Genomic DNA, 27653 nt, shown 5'->3' with positions numbered 1-27653 from the left:
AAAGGTTCAATGACCTCTATGCCGCTCTGGCCTTGTGTACCCCTTCCTGACTGGGGTATTTGAAGAACAAACTGTTCATTTTAACAGACGTCGTGGGCCTTCATTCAACCGAGAGACGGGGCCTTCTGAATCGAGTGGGGTCCTCTATAGTGGAATCTACAGCTTCCCTAACTAATGGGTTATCATGAGTTTCCACTGACTCGAAAACTCTCAGATTCCTCGACTGAATGGACTGCCGTATAGTTAACAGCTTCAAATCTCTGTGGATGGCTTCATTCCGCACGAACCATGCAGCATTCACCAGCATCCTGAGATGTTTGTTTTGCAACCTTTCCAAAATGGAGAGGTTTGACAGGGTGGTTTGTCCCCAAGCACCTGAAGCATACATGATGATAGGCTTGAACATCTTTAAGATTGAGTTTTGAATTTCTATTGACCAAAGGATAGAGTTTAGCTATCCTCATCTGCACTTTGCTCTTAATATAATCAATGTGATTTGCCCAGGTGAGTCGGCGGTCTACCCAAAGCCTAGGTACTTGATTCGCGTTTGCCATTCGATCTCCCTGTCTGAAATCGTGATCCTTGTGTCTGGAGCGTTCGAGGTAGTCCAATGCGCGTTGCATGTAGACGACCGCCAACGCCTTACCCATGGAAGAAGCGAGGAGAGCCGTATCATCGGCGTAAAGCGAAACCTTCACGTGATCGAACCTCAGAAGGTCGCTCACGTAAAGGCTGTACAATAGTGAAGACAGCACAGCTCCCTGAGGCACTCCAGCTTCGATTTCCCTGACGGGAGACAGGGTTCCTTCAACTCGGACCTGAAATGTTCTGCCTTTCAGAAAGGACCTAATCCACCAGACCATACCCCGAGGAAGATCGAAATCGAGCATTTTGTGTAGCAGGCCTTCGTGCAGACTCGGTCGAAGGCTTTCGAAATATCCAAGAGGACAAGATGGACTGTCTTCCTGTTGTTCAGCTCTGAGATGGAATTTTCTCAGGGCCTGCAGCTCGGTGGAGTATGCCCTCGTGAAGCCGAATTGTTCGTCAGGAAGAATATTTCGGTCTTCAACTTCTTCTGTTAGCCTTTGCAGCACAACACGTTCAGCCAACTTAGCCGTTGAGCAAAGCAGACTAATCGGACGATGATTCTGTGGAAACAGCGGGTTCTGGCCCTGTTTCGGAATCATGATAACTACGGCATGCTTCCATCTTCGAGGGAAGTATCTGAGAGTGATTGAGCTATTGATAATGTCCAGCAGGTATCTGATGAAGTTCTCCGAGAGCTGCTTCAACAACCTGTTGTTGATTGAATTAATTCCCGGATATTTCTTGGGTTTGGAGGCCCTAATGTACCCCCTCAGTTCTTCCTCCGAAGCTGGACGGATCACGTCGTCATTTTCCATTTTCCCTAAGAATGCGCCGAACCCGATGTTCCAGCCGGATATCACGGTCAATATCATCATCCGGATCAACGTTAAGTTGAAACTGTCTCTCCATTGTGTCTGCAAAGACCAATGCCTTCTCGGCGGGAGAGTAGCAGATGCCGCGCTGTCCGTGAAGAGGTAAGGGAGCGGTTTTCCTCTTCTCGAGCCTGCGGATGACTCGCCAGAGCTGGTCATCCCCAAGTTCGAGCGATTCCCAAACACTCACTTCACCTCTCGTTTCTATAGTCAGTGATGGCCTGTTTAACCTGGTTGGCCATCCTGCTAGCCGCAGCCTTGTCTCCAGGGTAGAGAGTCCACTGATAAACTCGTCTGAGTCGATTTCTCTCCCGGATAAGGTTCTTTACCCTGGGAAGAAACTCATTGTAGCTCCGCAGAGCACTCTGTCCTGGTTGTGGCTGCGCGGAAAGCGTTGTTCACAGACAATTCGAAATCTGCCACTGCCGTGTCGAGACCGTTGTGAGTTTGAAGCGCATCACGGTCTGTACGTGTCTCCACTAGGTGAGCCTTGAAGGCTTCCCAATCCGTGGATGATCTCATGCGATAATCCTGGGGAGGGGGATCATCACCCAGCATCAGGATGACTGGATTATGATCTGAATCAAGTTCCGACAAAGTGTACACTTCGCAGGACATGGAGACGTTTCTGAGCAGTGCGATATCGAGCACGTCAGGACTTACATCCCCACGGTAGAACGTGGGCTCATCTGGACCCATCACTCGATACTCATGCCTGTCAGCATGCGCATGGAGCGCTCGGCCGTTCGCATTGGTGAGTCTGCTCCACAGATTGTGCTTGCCGTTGAAGTCACCAGCAGCAATTGTGGGGGTATTTGTCGACATCAGCAGTTCATCCAGTGATTCTAGGAGTAGACGATTTCGCGGAGGGTTGTAAACTGAGATTAGTCTATGACGACCTCTTCTCAGTTGGAGCTCAACGCCCACGGCTTCCGTGCCATGTAACTGATCCGAGTCAATGCCGAATTGTACGTGAGGAAGATTACGTTTGACAAAAATGCCAACTCCTCCTCCAGCACGTCTAACGCGTTCTCTGTGGTAAAAACGGTAGTTTGGAATACCAAAAGGTTGATTGGGCAGGTGCGTTTCCTGCACCAGTGCAACATCGATATTTTGTTGAATTAGAAAATTCTCAAAATCTAATTTCTTATTTGAAATACTGTTGGCATTCCAAAATACAACCTTAAGAGAACTAGGCAATGTTGGTTGTCTAGCCATTAACAGGTTCCAGTTAGCACGTTGGTGTTCACCGTAAACATCTTTTCGAGTACGGGGAACTGAATGAAGAGTTTCTTCATCTGGTCCAGAGCGGAACAGATGTCACTAACCTTTGAGGGGCGGGGAATACTGGGCGACTCGGTCGGCCTGGCGGAGGTGTTACCGCTCTTGGCCGCTCCTGCGTAGCTCATTCCCGGGCGTGTGCTAGATGCTCCGGCAGAATGCCTTCCAGATGTGGGTGCATTTAGGGGGGCATTTGCAGCTACTTTGGTCCTTCTGCGAACCCTGGGGAACTCAGGACAACCGCGGTAGTTTGCAGTACGCACACCCTTGCAATTATTGCACTTGGGCGAATCTGCTCGTGGCTTCTTACACTCACCTGAAAGGTGTCTGCCGGCGCATTTGACGCAAATGGGAATAGCTAGGCAGTTCCGTTGGCAGGTTTTTTGGTGTTTGGGTGATATCGAGGCGTCCTCGATATCAGCGGTCTCCAGATGTTCTGGGACTCCTCTGAAGACGGCTCTGATTTGCCTGTCTTCAGGTAAGGTATACGTGTGGTGGGGATTTTTTCCCCACCTCAGGACGCAGAGGGAGAGAAGAGCTAGTTCCCTGATCATTGGGGTTTTCAACCTGATTTAGATTTTGGGATGGCTGTTTTGGGCCACCCTGTATAGTCGAAATCGATTTTCCAGACCTATTATCGTCAACCAACATTTCATGGTCACCTACGACGGAAGACTCTGTTGTTGAGAGTTCTGACTCGGAAGTGTTGTTCTTGGCTTCGTCCCGGAGCTTTGACATCTTTTTAGCCACTTTTTTGGGCTTGGTGCCGGTATTTTTTCTCACTGGAGCGACTGGTTTAGATGGAAGAGGAGGAAACTTTTCTGGAAGGCGACGCTTTTTGTTGGCCGGTTCTTGAGGCTTGATCGTATTGTATCGTATTGTTTGTCTCAGACTGAGCAGAGAGGGTGGTTCCGACGGGAGTATGTCTGGAGGATACATTCCATGACGGACGCTCGAGAAGCTCCTTGTCCCCTGGTGGAGGGCCAGAGGGCTCCCGAACTGCCGCCACGGGGCTGCCCCTTAGCAGCTCTTATGGACTCAGACCCAGGCGATCAAGCAATAAACCCATGAAGGTAATTACTTCACCCCTGTCCTTGACCATCAGGCTGTCAAGCAGTTCCTCCATACTGCTGTTGAAAAACTCACACCCTTCGATATCCCAAGGGTAGGCAATGAAGAGTTCCGTGAAAGTGATAGTTTGAACGCACTCACCAGAAGTCTGGAGGGTCCTTGCGCACTACAACTAACGCACTCACTAATAGGAGAGATGTAACTACTGGAGAATGGCTGATCATCCACCAGAAATAGTCCTATTTGTGGAAAAAACTTCGAAATTATCGCAGCGAAAACTATTCTGTATGTCAGTTTGACAGCTAACGTCAGAATTATATCACAGATGTAGTTGAATGATGAAAGGACTGATATGCTATTTAGTTATGCAAAATCATATAGAAATTCTCTTCTGGCAAGGAATATGTATGTTGAGCTGTACCCGAATCGTGGTATTCCGAACATCCAAATGTTTAGAGGATTAGAAATAAATGTGCATTATATATGGTGCATTTCACAGAAAGAAAACGAGAGAGTGTTGTTACTGAAAGTGTGATGAATCAAATAAATGTTATGGGTAAGTAAATATTGCTACATAAAAATTTACACACTGAAAACATCTTTTTTTGAATTTAGTATTGGACAGTTACAAAAATTATGTTAATCCAGATTGTTCTTCCCGAGAAATTGCCCACGAAATGGGGATTTCTGTAAAATCCACCAGAACTATTTTGAAAAAGAAAAAATATGAATGATACAGGATACGCAAAGTTCATCACCTCAATGAGAGGGATTACGGAAAGAGAGTACGATTTGCGAAGTGGTTAAGACTTAGAAATAGGGAAGTTGGAAATATTTGTAAAAAAGTATTACGGACGGACGAATCAAAATTCAACAATAATGGTTGGTTCAACAGAAATATCCATTATAGGTGAAATAATACAAATGAACATTTATATAGGGAAACCAATTCCCAAGAAAGGTTCGGAATAAATGTTTGGTTGGGAATTGTGGGAACAAACATCCTTGGCCGTTTCTTTTACGATGATCATTTGAATAGTGAAATGTATCTCTATTTTCCATTGGCACTGAATATATGCCATGAAATACAATATTTTCAACAGGACGGCACTGCTTCCCATAATGCAGCAATAGTAAGGAAACATTTACCTAAATGCAATATCCACAAGAAAATGGAATTGAAATAATGAACCAATTAAGTGGCCAGCTCGATTCCCAGATCTAACTCTTTTAGATTTTTAGATTTCGAGGGATACATAAAGGATAATACCAAGTACATATATCGACCATCTCGAAAAAAATTTTAGATGCGTGTATTAGTATTACACCTATTAGCTAGAAAATTGACACAGAAATTGTCTGGACGCACATAATGTAGATTGCCATGTAGCTTTGATTTTCCGTATTGGTTTAATTTTTCCCAAAAGTTTATGATAAAATAAATTGTTTTTCTGTTTGATTGTTGTCACTGATATAGTGGTTATTTCACATGAAACGCTATAAGAGTATTGTGATTGTGAATTTATCGATTTATCAATATCGCTTTATCGAATATTTATCATTACATCGTCGTAGTACACTTCGAATAACATTTCCTTTTTCATTTTTGGATATTCTCTGAAATAACAATTCCCTTCGAAAAAAACGAAAAATAGCATTTTTGGTTTTCCCCGTATAACTCGAGAAGGGCGGAAATTCCCGTAAATTTTCTTCGACCATTGTATTGTTCCCGATGACAGTTACCTTTTTTCCCTTTCCCTTTTTTCCAGAGTATAACAATGTTACCACATGATAAAAGAAACGGCCTGTATGGGCGCCGAATTTTTCAATAAAATAATATTCATGAATAACTTGTCAACCGTTCGCAGCACAAGTTTTACTGTAATACCCATCAGACATATATCATTTGAAAGAAACGTTATCCCCTGATGCCCTCTTTCGAAAACAGAAAAAGACAAAAAGAATAATCTCATTCGGCGGGTGGATACACCAAACGCCAGTCAGCTTAGCGAAATCCGATTGTAGTAGGCTCTGGCACAAGCCACTCCACTGTCATGTGGCACAATTAATTTGCCGTCAATCCGATCAAAGCTTGTTCAAACAGCTAATCCATGTTTATGTCACTGCGCCACGCATAGACAGAGCACGACTTGATGTTTAATTAGTTGGAAGTTGTCATCAAGGTTCTTATCGACAATGAAAAATATTGTGTGACATCGAAGTAAAATGGAGGCATTTTTTTCGACGTTCAATTTGAGTCTATTCTCAATACAGAGGAAAACTTCACTCACACTTCAAAAATCTTCGGAAGGTTGAACTCGGTTTATACAACTAGGAATACAAACATCGAATTGTTTTGAAACAAATCCCCCCCACGAGTCTGTTTGTCTCAACGCGATGAACTCACCCTGAATAACTTTTGGTACAATGATTTGCAGTAAAATAAAAAACAAGTCAACCATAGTATACAGGGGGGCACATTTTGATATATTCACATTTTATGTTACTTTCCCTATCGCACCTTCAGATAATGTAACCAATTTTTTTTTTTAATGGATCAATTGTTTTGCATTATCAGATGTTTCATGATGAATAGATTTCAACAAAGTAGAATACATTATGGTCAGAAACTCATAGTTTGGAAGCTAAACATTATTTGACTTGAAAACGAGCCACCCTGAATGGAATTCTGTACAATCTGTTACCTAGGTTTCGTAGGTGTTTTTGTGAAGTATACTACACCTTTGGTGTAGTAATGAATATTACTGGAGTTTTTTCCCAACACCAAATCGTTATTTTTACACCTCGACACGTGTTTCGATCACCAAGTGATCATCTTCAAGAGGAAGATAAAACTCAGTTTTATGATCACCAAGTGATCATCTTGAAGATGATCACTTGGTGATCGAAACACGTGTCGAGGTGTAAAAATAACGATTTGGTGTTGGGAAAAAAACTCCAGTAATATTTATTTGCCTAGTTCAGTTTGAATACGATATTCTCTTCATTTTGTATATTTATTCTACAATAACGATTACCTACCAGTTGAAGTTAAAATTGGCGTTTCTGTTTTTGAGAATTCTTGAGAAGCAATGGTTCATACGCTTCGAGAACGGATTGAAACAGTGACTTTGTACTACCAGAATGGAAATAGTGCTAGAGTTGCTGCCAGTACAAATTTCATCCATATAATATTACACTAGTTAATGAATTGGTAGAAGATGATTTCGAAAGAGGTATCGATTTATGTGGAAGTCTCACTGAACGGATCAACTTGCATCAGAATATCTTGTATAAAATTTGTTTTTCGGATGAATGTACATTTAACCGGCAAAATTGTCGATATTGGAGTGATACGAAGCCTCATTTATACCGTCAAGCTCATACCCAACGACTTCAAAAACTGAATGTTTGGGCAGGAATTTCAGGTTACCACATCATGGGACCTATTTTTATCGATGATGATTTGACTAGTGATAAATATTTGAATATGTAGGAGAATCGAATAATACCGGGCAATTGGGGAGGATATAAATTCAGTCGAAAACGAAATAGTTTTCCAGCAGAATGGTGCACCTCCTCATTATGCAGTTCCAGTGCGACACTTTTTGAATGATAATTTACCTGGTCGCTGGATTGGCAGAAGAGGTCCTACAGAATGGCCACTAAGGTCTTCGGATCTCACTCCTGTAGATTTCTTTCTATGGGATCATTTGAAGTCTGAAGTGTATGAGATAGAATCAACAGCAAAAGATTTGAGAGAGAATATCATGAGGGATTGCAGGGAAGTAACTGCCGAGATTCTCAACCATGTGAGGGCGACACTGGAAGGTTGTTTGTACCATTGTATGGAAGTTGATGGAAACGTTTCTGAACATTTACTATAGACAATTTTTTTCTTCTCATTGTCCAGTCATAAGATTTTGACTCAAGTATTGATAAAAAATTTATTTATTACTTTCATATTTGTCTCTAGAACGAATATTTTAAAATGTGGCCTCCTGTATAATTGTTGACTTTCATTTTTCCTGCAAATCATTGTTTGAAAAGTTATTCAGGGTGGCTCGTTTTCAACTCAAATAATTTGTAGCTCCTGAACTATAAGCTTCAGACGACATGTTTTATACTTTGTTGAAATCTGCTCATCATGGAGCATCTGATACTGCGAAACAATATAGGGTGATCCATTTAAAAAAATTGGTGACATGCTATGAGGGTGCGATAGGGGCAGTAGCATCAAATGTGAATATGTAAAAATGTGTCCCCCTGTATACTATTGTTGACGTGTTTTTTAATTTTTTCTGAAAATCATTGTACCAAAAGTTATTCAGGGTGACTCGTTTTAAATGGAATGCACTTTATAATGTTGTAATTGGAAAGCTATTCAGATGAATACGATATCAGTCCATATCCATGATAACAAAACAATTTCCTCACTGTTAACTTTACTAAAAATTCGTTTCGCTACACAGTTGTTTACTCAGTCGAACATCTGCATCAGTGGGACGGTAGCCTGGTGGGTTGACGTGGGTGATTTGTTTCATTCACTCAAACAACCGCTGTGTGAACCGGTGGTTCGAACCGCAAGGCAGGTTGATCGATATTCGCTCCTTATCGTCCAACTCGTGTTAGGAATCACACGTTAAAAAGGTAAGACCTCGTTAGTCCTTATCTCGCACAAGTTTCGACATTTGAAAGCTGTCGTTCGTACGGGGGCGACAGCTGGTTAACGGAAAAAACAGATTTTACTAGATTTTTTTAACAGTTGAACTGAAATTATTGATGCGTGAAATAGTGCGTGTAGCAATACGTGCCTTTGGTAAAGATGAAAGTGTGAATATTTTTTTGATATGAACCATCTATAGTTGTACGTAAAACCGATTGCTGACGTGGCGATGTATGCCGTGGCGAAAGTAGTGCTTCTAGTTGGTATAAAATAAGGCCAGAGACAACAACGATGACCCTGACAAATCAAAATACAAATACCTACATGAAAAATTTCACAAGCTAATAAATATATGAACTTCAGAAAAATCGTTTTTTCAAATAAAATGTTTGGAAATTATAATCAGTCTAATGAGACTACAAAGAATAGTTCGTTTATTTTTAATAATAAAATCACAAATCTATGAAAAAAATCAAATAAAACTGAAATGTGATTAAAAAATGAATTCTTGTATTAGCCACAAGGTTATGAAGAAATAAATGGAATATTATCTGCCATCTGCTTGAACTCATAAATTATGGACTTGAAATTTAATGTATTATTAGGGGAAACCGGGTTAAGCTGCGAATCTTCAGATAAACCTCCAGTGATACATATTTAAATAAGTAAAATGATTTTGAAGTTAGGATATCGATATTAAAATTCAGATTTTTTTCATATAAGGAGGTAAGTAGTAAGTATGAAGGCTGTAAAAATATATTTAAATTATTACTGGCCTTCAAAAATCTGGGGATAATACCTATTTTTCTCACACACCACACACACGAGAATAATACTGTAGTCCAGTTGTGACAAGAATGTAGTTTCGTTAGGTTTTTGAGCATTGAAAATATTTGATTTATTGAATTTTTCAGTTCTAATCCATGCCTACAACATTTGCAATTGTACTTGTGATGCACTGTTTGGAAAGAAGATCAAACTGATCTTCCTCTTGAAGATGATCACTTGGTGATCGAAACACATGTCGGGGTGTTAAAATAACGGTTTCGTGTTGGGAGAAAACTCCAATAATATTCATTTCCAATTGCCTCAAGCTCTCGACAGAGATTGATTCAGAAGTTTCGAAACTTTTTGGGACCAGTGATAAGTATATGCTATCATTAATTAAGTAGAATATTAAATGTCAAAGTTGAACTTTAATGACGTTCTCACTTCAACTTCTTTGGACTCATGGTTTCATCATGATGTTTGCTCTCATGATATTACTAAATAAAAATTATTTCGTAAAAAAAATATAAAACTTTGAGGACTCATGTTATTACTTTCGATAAAAATATAATATCGCCGTCACATATACATAAAATATGTTTCTAATAGAATCTACCTTACCGTTTCCTTCATGTGATATTAAGACGTTTTCGACGGAGTATGGTTTTCAAAAAATTGCAGTCTGTTTTCGTTCTAAATTCAATACATGGCATCAAATTTATAGTTGAAAATTAAAGATTCATCATTTTCTACATATTTTATCTGACGATTAGCGAAATGGTGATTAATTGGCATACTGCAATTTGTGGATAGAGAAAAGAGCTTGTCAGAAAACTGGACAAAACTGTAACACTTGCGCAGCATATTTATTAAGAAAAATTCAGATCTCTATTTTCAATTAAACGTCTTTTGTATTCATGTCTACCACAATAGAGATTTTTGATTCGACAAAAAACATTTAATTTTTTCATGAGACTTATATTGTGCTCACTGCATTCATTGGAGAATAGGTTTGGTTACAGGTTACAGTTTATTTCATTAAATATTTCCCTATGTTATTTCAGGTAACTTGAAATGAAAAAATGTACTGTATTCAACAATAATAGAGTGTAGAAGGGGTTGCAAAAAATAAGTCAAAATCATATTCTTTAGGTTACTTGAAATTATTTCAATTTTTCACTAGAAAAACAGTGTGTAAAATCCAAATGGAATAAATTCATTATTATTTTTTGAATGGGAAGTACAGCTTTGTGAAAAATTGTTTGAAAGGTTTCTTCATTTTCTATTCGAAAATGTTATCGCTTTTAAGTTTATTGCAACAATTAAGATAAAATAAATTAAAATCATGTGGTTACCGAAATTCGATAAAATACACTCAAAAACCAAATTGTAATGCAAAATGTAATAAAATGTAGAAAACGAAAAAGAACTATGGATGTTAACAAAGTAGATGTTCAGAATTTTCACTGCGAATGTCTTGGCAACATCCTAATCTTAAATAAAACTGTCTTCTAACATTATTTAACATATCAGGCGTGACCGACCTAATCGCAACCGTTATTCGTACTTTTAAGCCATTCAAATCTGAAGGTTAAGTTTTGTACACATTGCTCTTCACATACACCCATAAAAAGAAATCTAGTAATGAAAAATCAGGTGATCGCGCTGGCCATTCAATGGATCCTCGCCTCCCTATCCCCCGATTGGGAAATGTTGTATCGAGGTATTGCCGGATAATAACTTGATAATGTCGTGGTGCTCCATCCTGCTGAAACTATATCGTATTCACTGATACTTGAGGGTTTCCTGAATCAGGATATAAATTTGCTAAATTTGGAATGACATCATTTTGAAGTAGTGCCAAATAATTATCGCCATTCAAGTTGCCCTCGAAGAAAAAGGACCAATGATTATGGTTTCCTAGAATTCCTGACCAAACATTAACCTTTTGAGGGTATTGCATGTGTTCTTTTCTCATCCAGTGAGGATTTTCTGTTGATCAGTAGCGGCAATTTTGCCGATTAGCATAACCGTTAAGAGACAAAGTACACTCATCAGAAAACATAACGTCTTCTAATTGGATGATAATGTTATCTAACATGTTCATTTGCTAACAAAAATAAGTTCTTCTATCAGAATTATCTTGCTTGAGCTCCTGAGTAGGTATCCATTCATACGAATGCATTTTTTTTTTAATATGTTTACTAACGGTGTGTGGCTAACATTGAATGTAATGCTTGTCTGTCTACTCGATGTATGTGGGTTTTCCTCAAACTCAAGCATCACATATAATTTGAGTTCATCAATCAGCTGCTTTTTTTCATCTGCCCCACATGACCAAGCTCGCGAAACTGCTATTTTGCTTATTGTTCCTTGAGATATAGGCAGTAAATTAGAAAATTCCTCATGGAATTTGCGAGCTACTTCCTGTTGAATTCGGGTTTTATCTCCGTAACCAATCATTTACAAAATTGTAATTTTAAGCATTTCCGTTAATCTAACCATTTGTCAGACTTGAAGTTAAAAAACTTCAAACTTAAATTAAAATACTGACAACTGATGTTGTAACATACAAAACAAGTCGGCAAGGCATTTTAAACTAACGTTGCCACGGAAACTATTTACATTCTTTTAAAGGATACCATCTAAAAAGAACATTGCTATGGTTTTAGCCTACTTTCTTATTATCAATACCTCATCATGAAATAAGTTTTGAGTATATTTTATCGAATTTCGGTAACCACATGATTTCAATTTATTTTATCTCAATTGTTGCAATAAACTTGAAAGCGATAACATTTTCGAATAGAGAATGAAGAGACCTTCCAAGCGATATATCACAAGCCTATACTTCCCATTTTAAAAAATTGGGATTATATCTGTCATTTGAAGGAGGTTGAAGGTAGGGCTAGCATTTTTCCGTTGAAGTATGTCAAATTATAATTTAAATTTGACGTGTTTCATTATTTTGGTAAAGTATATACCGTAACCGAAATAATGAATTTATTCCATTTGGCTTTCACGCACTGTATAAGTAATAAATAGCCTTATTTTGAATCTCGAATGACATTAATAAAGAAGGTACATTTTTTGTTTTCCATGAATATACCGAGCTCTAAAAATAGCAAATGCTCTAGCTAACTGTCAATATCGGATGCCATCACCTCTTGAGATAATAACATATTCAACAACTTCAAGCAATATCTGAGTCAAAATTTCGATGAGTAATTTTAGGTGGGAGCTTGACTATGATGATACGCAATGATAGGACTCATCATAGTATTTTATTGCGATTACATATAGAATCAGTTATTGAAAAGGTTATAAGAACCTCAAAAAAGTTGAAGTGACGTTGGTGTAATTGGAATTCAAACGCATTTCGGATTTATTTCAGTTTTCTAGAAATAGGATAGGTCAAATGTTTCAACAAAATACATACAGATTATATCTCCAATCTCCCCTAGCAGTTATTATAATGTCGTGATGGTCAGATTATAAAATGCATATCAAACGTCTGTCCGCTTAATTTATTCACCGCACAAACTGATGGCTATTTACGCCTTGTATCGGACATAAGGTATTAATCTTCATATAATTTCAGAAAGTGTTGTACCTGCAGGTATTTGCATTATTGTGTTTCAACAAGTTTTATTAATTATCAATCGTGTCAGTTGTGGGTAAGCAGACTTCCTATTGTCAAGTGTAGCAGTTTTCGGTGATAGTGAATCAAGTCCATCACCTGTGAGTGGAATATTCAATAGTAAAAACTGTACAGTACTAGTAAAATTTCGAATTACAAACCTCAACTAGTGTGTTCATACCTCTGATGAAAATGATAAGATGTTCGAATTGTTGACAAAGTTAGTGAATAAATATATAAGAATACATAAATGTCCTATGAATATAAAACTATAGATAAAATATAATGTAAACTAAAGTATACAAACACTGAATAAAAAACCATAAGCAATGGTTGAAACATACATACACATAAAACATGCTTGGTTAAAATGATCGGTATAGAACTTAGTCAAACTGGAATAGGGTCTACTACTAAAAATTTCTTCAAAAATTTTTCTGTACTGATTGGTATCAATATTTATCTCTTTAGTGTTACTCGGCAGATGGTTATACATTTTCACACCATTCTAAAATAAGGAGTTCTTGACCAGAGAGTTGCAAGGGATAGATAATTTTAAATTTTTTTGCATGCTCTGACGAGTTGTATAGTGATGGGTGGTAACCTCAAGTTTCACAAAATGTTTCTTAATTAAACACACTGTTTTCAGGGTAAAAAGAACTACAACCGTCAACATTTTTTTATCTATAAACAGTTGCCTGCAAGAGTCACGAGGTTTAGCTTTGCACAAGTATCGTATCTCTTCTGTAATAAAAATACAGACTCCAGCAAATTAAGGTTACACACACCCACAAAAAGGTATACCGCACCTTAAGTGAGACTCTACCAAAGCGTGATATGCTCTTTTCGCAGTATAAACTCCCAGTATGTAAAAAATATAGAGTACGGACATAAAAAGTCCCCCCTCTTAACGTTTGATTGAAACAAATATCAAAGTCAGATAGAATAAACATAAAAAAAGCATCATTTGTAGTACTGAAGTATTGTCTAAATAACGCTATAAACAGTTTTTCAGATAAAAGGAGAGGGGGTTGTGATACATCGTATGGCAACTATTGTAATGAATGAAATTTATTACACTTGCGAAACAAGTAACTCAAAAACTTGAAGTAGGAATTAGAACAACTAACCGAATATGAACATCGTCGTCTTGTTAGATGACGTCTCACGCTAGTGTAGGCTTCAACTGCTGATATCTTTCTCTTTTGCCTAGATATTTTAATAATTCGTTTACAGTTTATTTATTTATTTTACTCAAATGTTTATAGATTTTTTCAGGTATTTCAAATCAGTTTATGTCATTTTAAAAAAGTGTTTATAATTAATCTATATTGAGAAATGAAAACGTATCCACTCTAGAAAGTAATAGAACATGTGCCTGAATTAAGTGACGTCAAAAGGTTGTTAGTTTCTGCGTGTTGCCGAGTGTGAATATTTGTGTAACTTCTGAATGCACACAACTCTGTCGGGCTTCCAAATATGATGAGGTTATGTGGTGCAATATTTCTGTGTATTCTGTCAACTTAGCAGTACTAGGTCTCCTACTATTTTGTTATTGTTCTTTCATGTTGAGTAGTTATTATACTTGTTCTTGAGTGAGTTTTGGATATGAAAAATTAAATTTTGAAATATCCGCAGTCACTTCTTCCTATATGATTGAGCAACGTTTGCTATCATATATTCAACGAAAAGACTTGCGTACAAGTAGCTGGAAAAGTTTATGTACTGTTCAATAACATTTCATGTATTATTCAATAGAATCGAATTCGCAACTGATATACTCGTAAATCAAGATCTGAATGGAGATATTTTCTTACTTCATTAAAATACATTCTTACGGAGTATGTAAGAGAATTTCTGTGGATTGTATCAACCTGACAACACTGATTCATATCATTATTTTTTGGTATAGTATTGTTGAAAAGTGTTGTTCATTTCCATAGAGTGCGTTTTAAGTTACTGGATACTAAATGAAGTTTTAGTTGTATAATGCTGCTGTTTCATAGGAAAGTATATAGTTGTTTCGGGGAGATTTTCCTTCCAGTTTGTATCTGAATGTAACTTCTTTGCATGATCTACGACCTTTCTTTGAAAATGGTCTATTATAATTCAATTTGATGCCTGTTTCTGTTGGTTATATAACCGTTATCGGAAATACATTATTCATATTTTTAACGAAACTTTTTCAATCATGTATGTATGACTGTCATGTTTCCGTCGGCATGTCATTATTTTTATATAATTTCGTAAATTTTAATAAAACATAATGTATCATAATATTGAATAAAACCATCTTTTTGTCTGTTTCTCAGAGGGTGATTCATTTGGAGCGATTTTCTAGAAGTTTCGCTGATACGAATGTCTGTTTTCTCTGTATGTATACTTTAGCTGTGTTCTCCTGAAGAGTGTGTAAAGTATTTTCAGGGATATACCGAATCGACATTTCAGCCAGAGATCGTAAACACTACAATGTCCAGAGCTTCTTGAGTTTCAAGCACATATATAACGACAAGTAGGTACTTAAAAATATATGTGCAAACAGTACTACGTATCGAATTCATACCGACGGCTTCATTTGGAAATTTTCTTTAAAAAAATAATATAATTTATTTTAATCCCTACATGGTACCCACCTATTTGCTCATTTAAGTTTAAGATGTCAATTTCGTATATCTCTGGAAACCTTATGAATGTCAAAAGTAAAATAATATTAACACATTGTTATTGTAAACGAGAAACAAATAAAAATCAAAGTTAAAATAGGTATGGGATAAAACTAAAGAACAACGGTTTGCAAAATCTCCCTTATCAATAATATGCAACATTTTATCAGATACTTTTGAGCTAGTTAAAAATCAGCTTACCGACAGAAATGTGTTTAGGAATGTATTTGACCTTGAGGAATCACAATGTCCTAAACATTTAATGACACCCTATTATGATGCTTCACCTAATAGAGACAACCTACAGAACCATGACCCAGAATCCTGTTATAACAAATCACTCGAATATGGTTATATAACGAATTTATTCAAACAGATTGTGATAACATACACAACTGAAACTTAAAAATGAACCGGTAATGTACAGAAATTGTGCACCAAACAAACCCATGTGGTATATAGTAACTAATCTGCACTTGACCTAACCTTGTCTCGCCTCTCATAAAGCAATAAAAACCGCAAACCACTTTAATCCGAACCATCTGTCTAATAAACAATAATTTGTCTTACCTAGATTTGCGGTCATACCTTCCAGGTCCTTGGGTTTCCGCTTCCGCGGTCGTCCCTTTTGTCGTGGCGTCGTCGGCGCGCCGTTAAAGAAGGGAGGGACTTTACCGATCGGTTCGGCGGCCGTCTGCGGGGGCAACGAGGGGTGGTGGTGGTGAAATTCGGGACTCGGGAACGGAGGCGGGTAGTGGTGAAGGCCCGGGGGAAACATCCCCGCCGGCATCGATTCCGACATCGGCATTTCGAAGTAATGTAACCGACACAACACCGAGCCGTTTCTCATGCCGAACTGATCTCCTTTAGTCAGAATCGCGTTACAAACTTCACATGAAAAACAATGCACATGAAAAACTAAGTCCTTCGCTCGCATCACTAGTTCTGACGATAAGATCGTCGCCTGACATCTTCCGCATCTTTTCATACCGAATAATCTGAAACAGAAACAAACATTATTTTCCCAGAGCTTCAAAATGTTCAGCTTTACTTAAATATACATCCCGTTTCATCTCAGCATCTTCTCTCTTGGATTTTAGTGCGCATAAATCAAACAATTTTTGATATAGTAACAGAAACCGGGGGTATAGGTAATCTTTTTGTTTTATATCAATGACTTCAACTATCTTTTACAGTTATTAAGTGTAGTGGAAGAGAAAACGCATGCTATCGTATAAATATGTGACGGTTCATCTCAAAAGGTTTGATGTATTCATTACGTAGAGAATGTGCATCTAATAAACGAGATTCATGAATACCTCACTAATAAACTCTTTTCACGGCAAATATAAGAAAAAATTCACGACAGATCTCGTTATCGGAACTATCGGCGAAGAACAATAATTCATATTCGCACAGGAAGTTTGCATTAAAACTCGTCTCTTTCACAGACTTCCCTCTACTGTTATATTTTAAGTAAAGTGTTGAACAAAAGAATGGTATCAAATAGAACTTGTAAAGTCATCAGGAGTTCGCTGCCCCTTTTGGCTTTGGAATGCGGGAATCTTCCAAAGAAAGGAAAAAGCAATCAATTTCAAAAATTGACTTTTCATAAAGATGTACAGATCATTGTAAAGAAGTAACTTTCAGACATAAACTGGAAGAAGAAACCCTCTCGAATTAGATATTTTTATATAAACTTTGAATTACACAAACAACTACTTTCAGATGAACGCTGAAATATACGAAAAATATTCTTTCTATTCCGTTTGTATTCCGAATATTCGTAATGAAATCTATTCAGATATCATTCACAGGATTCCTACACAACATAATTGATGAAAGAAGAAAAAATTCACTTACATGAGCATGACCAGATCAATATTATATAACTGAGTATAATGTTTAAATTGAATTGGTATATTTTCAGGAGGGATTAATTTTTGGGAAAGAAAGGTTTTTTGGCTTTCTTCTTCTCCATCTTGATACAAAAATGTATAAATCTCTCAAAGAAGGGAAGGAAACAAGTTACTTCTTTACATGATCTACATATATTTGTATAGAGATGGAGAATTAGCAAGCCAGAAAACCTTTCTTTTCTAAAAACTGAGTTCCTATGCCATTTAAAACATCAACCCCTTTTCCTAAAAATGGGCATTTACACTCTCAGGCTCAGTACCTACATTTCAAGTACCTGAGTTTTACCTGAGTTTGTGATGAATTAAATTACCTGAGCTTATGTCTCAGATTCCACATTTGACAAAAATATTCAGTAACGTGAAGTTTGTTCAATCGTAGTTGATCATTACGTAAATTACCCAAATTCCTGAATGTATTGATTTCTTAATATTCTAGAAGATTGACTTTCAAACTCTTCTCTTCTGAATGCAACACGTCGTATTCACGATTGAAATCATGTCCTTCTGCTAAAAGGTGGTTTGCAAATGTGAAATTGGTCTTTCTATTCACAAAACTACTTCTATGTCCTTTAATCCTTTGGAAAAATGTTCTCTCTGTTTGGCCAATATACAGTTCAGAGCAAGAGCCACAAATCAGCTTATATACTCCTGATCCATCCGACACCGAAGTTTTGTCTTTATTGTTTTTAATAAATTCACTTAGACTATTATTCGTTTTGTAAGATACGCATTCTTTCTTTAAAAAATGGTTGGTTCACCCAAATATAACGATATCCATGGCTTGCTTTTGTAGATTTTTGGAAAGAATGGAGTTCATAATATCTACCTTATAACCGCGATTTGTTTGATCAGTGATCTACGTTACTAAATGTTCTGAGTAGATGTAGATTACAAGTAATTGATAAAAAATGAAGAAAGATCGGGGCAAATTACAATGAACCGACTACAGAGAATTACTTGAAAATGGTTTTCAATATAGTCTCATTTGTTATCGAATATTTTGCTAAAATTTACAAGGTGAATGAACATCGTTCAAAATGAAATAATGTCTCCGTATCCTGACAATGAATAATTTAAATAAAACACATATTTCCTCTAAATAGGTAGATATATCAATAATCATATCATTTAAAAACTAAACCTTGTGTATTGAAACACAGATATGAGATGAACTGACCTGTTGTTACAACTGAAAGAATGTTTGAATAATATCTTTCTGAACCCACGGTTTTGGTGATAGCAAAAGTACGAGAAAAACGCTGTTTAGAAATCACGTCGGGTATACAGGGTGTAACATGAAAACGTAAAAATTTACAAATAAGATATTCCTGTGACAATTAAAAAAGTCTATATAAACTTCTGTCCGAAAATGCTTCGTGTCGGAGAAACAGGGTCTTGACATTGTATTTTTTGTTCATTTTAAAAAAATAGCTTTTGCAAAAAATAAGTTATTCGCACGAAATTTAGTTCCCGGAGATTTTTTCACGTGGGGAATCATACATTCGTATTAATTTTCATGTGCCAACTAGAGGGCGCTGCGTACGCTGTCATTATTTATTTCAAATTGCCCTAACTTTTTTGACAGTAAATTTTTGATACTTTTCATATAAAAGACTCAATTCCAACACCTTTTCCAAATAAAAAGGAAAACTTTTTCAACAATGCTGGAGATGATCGTTTTCGATATATTTACAATTTTCTATATCGATGCATATTACTTAGCTCCTAGGGCGCTGAGAACATTACAAAAACTGAGTATGTGACATGTCAACTGACACGTCAAGAAGAGTACTTTGACCACGCCACTGAAGATGACTAGCGCAATTGCAGTTGAAACGTTTGGAGATTGTAACCAAAGAAGACCACGGCAAAACCCGGAAGCCACTCAATACATGGTTGGTTTTGTCATAAATTTTTTGAAGCTATTTGTATCTCGAAAACGAATGGTTTTTCGATAAACATTTTATAGGGAAAAGTTGTTTATTTTGACGAGATCCACTACATACTCAGTTTTTGTAATGTTCTCAGCAACTTCACTTAGCACCCTAAGAGCTAAATAAAATGCATAGATATAGAAAATTGTAAATATCTCGAAAACGATCACGTTCAGCGTTGTTGAGGAAATTTACTATTTATATTTAGGAAAGGTGTGGGAATTAGGTTTTTTCATGAAAAGTACCAAAATTTTACTGTCAAAAAAATTAGGACAATTTGGAACAAATAGTGACAGCGTACGCAGCGCCCTCTAGATGTTACATGAAAATTAATACAAAATTATGATTTCCCACATCAGAAAATCTGCGAATATCAAAGTTTGTGCAAATAACTTATTTTCTGCAAAAGTTAATTTCAAAAAACGAACAGAAAAATTCAATTCAACAACCTGTATATACAAAACGAAGCATTTACAGACATCAGTTCATATAGACTTTTCTCTCAAAATTGTCTCAGGAGTACACCACTTGAATATTTTAATGTACTTATCTAACATCCTGTATAATATCATCTTTAGTAATCCCAACCATAGGCCTAATGTGGTATTCCGACGACTCAGCAGTTTCAAGTCAAGACACATTAGAACGTTATGAGAGAACCAAATATCATTGATTGATAACCAGTAATATCTTTTTTAATTTCAATTTATCGATTGACTTCAATAGCAATGATCACTTTCTTCACCCAATTCAATCTTAAAAACACACGGACAAATTGAATGGAACTTTCAGATACTTAGTAAAAATTCATATCATAATTCACTAATACATTTTATTGTAGAAATAGCAATGAATTGTATTAGTAGGAGGTATTACTTTCATTATATCAACCTCCCAAGTTTTCTGTGTTAAGGTTCCAGATCGAAAATATTAATTGTTGGTTAGTTCATTAAGTAATTTTCAAGTTTTTATGGGATTTCATGAATATTTATTTACGAAAGATGAGAGATTGAACATGAGAAGATGAGATTTTGAAGTTATTTCTATTCAGCTTTGACGAGATAAGCATTCGTGTTCTCGAATAGAGAAAGAAAATGTAGTTTAGTGAAATTTCGCATAACAATATTATCAACTCAATATACTCTTGATTCAGCCATATTGTTTTTATAAAGTTTTGTTGGTTCCATTCCCCGAAAAGAAATTTAAATACTTGTTCATGGAGAATGGTGATGTATCGACTTACATTTGTCATGAGTGAAATGAAATATCATCATCCATTTCAATCCCTGACAGAATCGATACAAGTCCGCCTCTGACGAAGAATATAATAGTGAACTTCAAAACCATTGAGGCTATGCATGGAGCAACGTATATTATTCTAAAGTTTGGTACTTCTGAACATACGACCCACTTTTTACAATGACTGACTCCAAACAATTGGGATAACTGAGATTAAGCTTGACATAGTAATATATGTATTGCTATGAGAACATTATTGTAGCTTCTTTGTCAAAACACAGTAGGGTGCATTTCGTTTGTCCGCATTTATGTTTATAGGGCATGATAATAAGTATTATTATTTTGCAGTCAAGTTACATGAGAATTTATCACGGATTTGATTTATAGTATGATTAAAACTTGTTACACGTCAACATCTATCTTTTATTTAGTGAAACGACGTAAAACCGTTTGACTTGAAGTTGAAAATTTGTTTTTTCATGAAAGCTTTCGTTGGTTACAAATGGAAAACGTATTTTTTGGTGCAGAACTTGTCAGATGAAATCGAACTACATATTAAAAATAATTTATTTCGAGTATTACAGAAACTGGGATATCAGTCTAAATGTGAGATTTTATTAACACTGAGAATGCGGATTGAAATTAATCCTTACCAATGTTGCTCATCAGTATTATTATTATTATTATTATTATATTCATTACATAGTTTGTATTTTTTTCCAAACTCAATTGAACGTTATTTTTCAAAGTCTCTCGACTCACGGTATGAGAAAAATGAAGAGTATAATTAGTAAAGCGGTGAAATCAAAAAAATCTTCAGCGATGACAATTAGGGCATTTTGGTTATCTGTCAGTTTATTAACGTTTACTTGGGTGAAAAAGTTTAAGGTGCAATTGTCATGGCGGTATAAATACCTGAATCAATTCAATAGTGTGCTTCGTTTGTTTTATGATTTAGTTAAATCAGGAAAAATTAAATACATATTGATAAGCGAAGAGTATAAAAATTAAAAAATGTGAAAACGCTTATTTGTAAAGGAAACGAAGTATTGTGACCTGAAATAAAAATATGCCTATACAAACAATGAAAATAAGACGAAAACAAAATAATCAAGATGAGTTAAAAAAAAAGCAAAAGCTAGAAGAAAATAAGAAAATATTTCACCAAGTTACTTCACGTCGTTTGTAAGTATTGTAAGTATCAACAACCGTCTTCGAGTGATAACAGTTATCACTCGACAAATAAAATTTTCAGTCTGAATTGATGAATATAACTACTGGGCGAAGGTATTTTGTACGCATGATAGTCAGCACCAGAAACACGAAATTATGTGGTAGAGTAATTCCTAAGACGGTACCATAACTTAGATGTGAGTGAAATATTGAACGGTCAGTAGAAAAAAACGGGTTTAGAATATTTTTGAAGGCCACAATTGATATAATTTATAGAAAAGCTCTCTACATAATTGGTCAATATGTAAATTCCAACTTAAAGGTGAAATTGGAACCTCTGGCGTAGAATAAATCCGAAACAAGCACTTTTTCCAGTTATCAGAAATGCAATACTCTTCCCGACGCGCGTTTCCTTAAACAAGTTGGTGGCTTCAGTAGATGAAATTTTCTTCATCAAAAATAATCTGTCTCAACCCGCGTTTCGTTAACCAAATTATCATCATGAGATGACTATGAGAGCTGTCTGATGATGCTAACTTGGTTCTGGTATATGTACCAACTGAATTGCAAAGTTTCTCAAAATGGTAAAATGTAGTATTATCGGCAAAACAGATACATTCGTTTAAGGACAATATCATTAAGATAAATCATAATTAGAGGTGGGCACAAAGTATTACCCTGAGGAAGTCTATGAGTTATCCTCTAAAACACTGACTGATATCTATTGAGTAATAATAAGAATAATTTCCAGAGGTACTCGCCGGATACTGAAAGTTTAATGTATCTGATAGTCTTTCGTGAGAAACTATTGAAACGTTTCACAGGGTGATTTCTGTATTGCCGTCCTTCAAGCCAGTCAACTACATGCACAATATCATTTCATATTGCTTATACTGTAAAAAAGTTAGCTCGGAAACAACATCGACCTATATGCAATAAATTTTGTTGATAGAACCGTTCTTTCAATAATAAGTGAAATGTCGATAACATGTAGATAATACGAACAACTAAAGTTTGATATTGGTAAAAAGAAGACAAAATAGTAACTCTGTTTGGTACCACTTTCCAGTAACATATGAACATATTCGGTTGGAGAGGCAGAGGAACTGAAAACAGAAAATATGCAAACACTTTTTCAGTGATGTAGATTGCAACTGTGCGACTGTGCAATCGTGTTCGACTGTATGAAATCGCGCATGGATCAGACTCAAAATTCACATCTGCCTTCCCTCTCCGAAACTTTTCATTAGCCACTCCATTATTTCTATTCTAATATGAATCGCAACGAAGATGATTAAACTACTAGTAATTTTATTCAATTATTTTTTCTCAAGTTTTTAGACTCAATAGCTTTGAATGAAAGTAACAACAGAGTCGGTATACCAACTAACTGGGTGAGGTTGGTAAATATTGAAAAAATAGGATGAAGAATAAAATATAACTTTGTTAATTGATAGCTTTTTCTCAAACTTGGCACTGATATGTGAACAATTTCTATAATAATGAGACCGAAATGCTGAAAACTGAAATATTCAGTTTTATCTGCATTTTTATCTTTCCAGTTCATGGTTATCTAAATCGGAATTGATATAGGTTTCGTCACCAATAATCATACGGTCATTTTCATATTATCATCTAAATGAAAACATTTTTAAATCATCACTGCAATAATTTTCTGTCCAGTTCACTTATACGCTGTATAATATATTCAGGAAAGTAATGGAAGTAGCTCTACAGAATATTTATGAAGAATGTTGCATTCGAAATTGAGTTAATAAATTCAATTCCATGTGAATATAATATATAAGACGTAACAGCCATGTAAAAAATACTAAATTTACGCAGTAATGGTAGCTTGCAGCCATAAACAATAATTCTGCACTAAATCATTTTTTTCCCTTTTTTTACCTTCGCAAGTGTAATTTACATGCGAGTACTTTGCGTTTCTGAGCGGTCTAGTTTTATTTCTTATATTTTATGTAACATTCCTATGAAGTCATTCCGTAGGTAATTTAGTGCGAACTTCTATTGACGTATTCAGCCAAGTTGGATAAGTAAATATAACGAATTTGCATAAGACATATCATAAGTTTACAAGTTAACTGCATATCTGTAGGCCAGGTGTCAATCTGAATTAGATTTCCTGTCCAGTGTGGAGGAGAAACGATGCTGGGGAACATTAATTGTAACGGTGCAATCGTGTAAATAATTCTTGAACACTTGTAAATGTTTCTTCGATTCTTTTAATGCGAGTTCAGGTATATGAATGTCTTAAACGAATAACCTTCAGTTCTGGTCCAGCAGAAGTCGTTATATCAGTCAACAAACTTATGAAACTTGAATGATAGAAATCGGAACCTCTGGCGTAAGATAAATCTATTGAAAACACTTTTTTTACAGCAGAACAAAAATAGTGACTCAAATCAAGTTAGCATCATCGGCAGAAGATGATGCTAACTTGGTTAACAAAACGTACGTCGAGAGAGTGCATGAAAAATTTATCTCAATAGAAGTTAATGAATATTCACATGGATCTTTTGAAGATTGGATAATCTATTTTTTATTAAATATGGGCATTGCATAAGATGCACTTCATTTGAGGAAAAATATGCATTATGCAGATGAAGCAAACCAAGCCATTTTACCAAAGTCCAACTTGATTAGTGAAATGCGCGTCCAGAAGAGTATTGCAGTTCTGGAGTTTAGAAAAGTGCTTGTTTTGGATTTTTTCACGCCAGAGGTTCCAGTTTCAATTTTTATGCTGCGAGATGAGATTATGGTCTGTATAATTCCTTATATTTTATTGACTTCTTCTTACTGGGTTAAAAAATTCATGAATATGAGACCAGATCTAATATTTGATGAACCTTCAAGCTTTTGAGAAACGGCTTTTACAATTCCAGCAACGTGATTGTGCCAAGACATTTTGGTGTTCATTTTAACCCCCAAGAAATTTATCGGAGTAGAAAGCGGAAGTGTCTGACCTGACATTATTATATTCGGTTCGGAGACATTTATCTTTTTGGAGAAAACCGATGCCTGAGTTTTTGTGGCATTAAATTGAACCTGGTTACTTTCACCTCAATTCAGAATTATCTACTTCTACATCCTCATTAAGGAATGCAATCTCCTGCTGCCGGTGAAGATGTGCATCTGCCGCCGATGTCCTAGAATCCAAATATACAATGACGAAACAAGTATGCTAACGTCAGCAAAGCTTTTTCAGCAAAGTTTTTTCCAATGAGTCGTTGATATACAATAGAAAGATGGTTGGAGACCATATAGATTCCTGGGGAACACCAGCGTTGATGGTAAAAGTATTCGAGAGATATCCGTCGACGGCCACTTGCAGAAACGTTCTTTCAGGAAACTGAAGAGCCATACACAAAAAAGATCCGACAAACCATAGCTTCGAAGTTTGGCCACTAAATCCTCATGCCACACACATGGTCAAAGGCCTCAGAAATATCAAGCGCAGCCACTCTTTACTCGCCATGTTTCTCGATTGCGTTATTCCAAATATGGGGGACATACGATATAAGATTCCCTGTTAAGCTTTGTTTCCAATGTTGAAGCCTTCCAAATATTTAAGGATATGATGGTTTAGATAAGAAACCCCGTTTTGAAAAACATAATACCTAATATCATATTAATTGGAACAGATTTTCCTTCATCACATTTTCAACTCCGTGGTTACGACAAATTTGAAATACACAGGCATAATAAAAATGAAAAATGAAATGACAGTAAAATACTGAAAAAATTCATTGAAAGCAATCAACTTATACAAAGTTTTTAGACACGAAAATTATTGCTACATGAAAATAATCTGTATAAATTTAAAAAAACTATCAACATGCCAACATTAATAATACTTCATTCATTTATAAACAAACAAGTGTACAGATTATATCAATAAAAATCAATGTGATGAATAAATATAGAATCCACAAAAGCACAGGCTTGTCTTGGAAAAATTCACGATATTAATATTCAAATTTGCTTATAATTACAATTATTCTCATAATTAATGCGGTAGTCACACGTATATGAGTGATTTTCTTGGGATTACATTTTCACAAAATGGCTGAAGATAACTTTGAACAACTGTAATAACTATCTATGAAAGATCAATAATAATTTTTCTTGTCTATCAGACGATGAGCAATTATTCTCGGTTGAACCAAAATTCAGCTTTCAACTTTTTTTTGAACAAATTGAGGGAGTTGATCATTTTTAGTTCAATATATGCTACAAAGAATACTTTTGGTTTTAGATGAAGATCGTTGGAAAATTGTTTTTGTAACAAAAGAGACAAGAAGTTGACTATCTCCTTTCCGAGTATTGCAGTTGCAAATTGAGGATTCCTCTTGTCCGTTTTTTGTGCTTTACAATTAATATGTTCAAGAATATTTGTCTCATATCTGAAATTCTTGATAGTTGTGCTTCTATCACTGAAGTACAATCGATTTTTCTCATAAATCATTCTCAAGATCCATTTTCATATTACCTCCAGACTATTCATAACACTATTATAGGCACCCACCAGACGATCAAACCATACCTCAGTTGAGATTCTGCCAGTGCAAAGTATAATACTCTCAGGCTTCATATTCAAACTCCGCAACTAAGATGAATTTCACTAGTTCGGACTTCCACTGTCTAATATGATGTAATAGATATAATTTGAAATCCCTGAAAAAATGTTGTCAACCACTTAACAACAAATTTGCAACTGAGCTTCGCAAATTCTGGGTTACTTTTTGTATGTGGAAATCTCATTTCATATGCTCGTATAGATGAGCGCCGAGATATATCAAGTTGTCTACTAGAGAAAATGGTGGAATTTTTGTTTTATCAAAATTGGTTGTATGTGGGAATCAAAACAGTATTTAAATTTGGCAAAATCTCATTCAACTTTGTTGATCAAATGTCTTCATGTATTTCCAGAATAAAAGACTGCTGTATCATTCGCCAAACTAATGATATGTCCTTCAGTATCTATATCATATAAATCATTTGAATGTATATTGAATAATATATGCCCTAAAAATGTACCTTGTGGAACTTCATTAGTTCTGCAATTTAATTCCCAAATCATTTATGAATAAAAGGGTAGTTTTTGATGGCATACGGTATCAAATGCTTTAGCTAGATCCACAAATATGCACAAACATGGACGAATTTTCTCAAGTGTTCTACAGATTTTTATGGTTTTCGAAACCCAAATCAACTACATGAAAAAATTTTATATTTGTTAAGAAATTGTGAAATTCTTACTTTGATTATTTATTGAATCCAATAAGTTTATAATTATTGCAGTTTAGTTTATTACCGCTTTTACATACATACACATACATACATATAAAAACACAATCGATTTGTCCAGTAGACGTGTTTCAAAATTCAGTTATACAAGGGGCATGGAGGTTTAGATATACTGTTGACAATTCGAGAGTTTTTGCACAAATTTTATCTAGGTTAAATAGGTTTCAGTATAAGTGATTTCTTTTTGAATTACTTACTCATCCACAAAATACTGAATAATCTGATAGACTTCAACTGTCCAAGTTATTTCACGTATACAAATTCAATACCACTTGGCAAAGAAGGGTGTATAAATATCATTTACGTTGATAGAAACTTTTCCCATTATACATCAAAAATTGTTAATCTTTCTAATCACTTGGTTTAATCCTGTTTTATGATCCCTCTTCATTAAATAATTGAATAGATAACTTCCAAAGAAATGAACTAGACCAAGAACTTGGTCTTTAAAAGCATACACTGTCTTATTGTGTCCAGAACAAAGGATCAAACCAGAGTGTTCCTTTATTAT

General features: G+C 35.7%; 1 protein-coding gene across 2 annotated transcripts in view; it reads right to left on the bottom strand.

Annotated features, from left to right (window-relative positions):
- LOC111517946 (protein apterous) overlaps positions 1–27653 on the bottom strand; it is a 279607-nt gene that overhangs the window by 66202 nt on the left and 185752 nt on the right. For both annotated transcript variants that reach the window (XM_074179019.1, XM_023174247.2), the window contains exon 3: positions 16120–16547. In XM_074179019.1, coding sequence (XP_074035120.1) covers positions 16120–16547 — 428 coding nt within the window. The remainder of the gene's footprint in view (positions 1–16119; positions 16548–27653) is intronic.

Source organism: Leptinotarsa decemlineata, unplaced genomic scaffold (genome assembly GCF_025532065.1).
Source record: "Leptinotarsa decemlineata unplaced genomic scaffold, Ldec_3_MD MMD2_tig00004307_RagTag_RagTag, whole genome shotgun sequence".
Lineage (NCBI taxonomy): Eukaryota > Metazoa > Arthropoda > Insecta > Coleoptera > Chrysomelidae > Leptinotarsa > Leptinotarsa decemlineata.
Note: the sequence above shows the minus strand (reverse complement) of the source record. Positions and strands in the feature narration are given on the sequence as shown.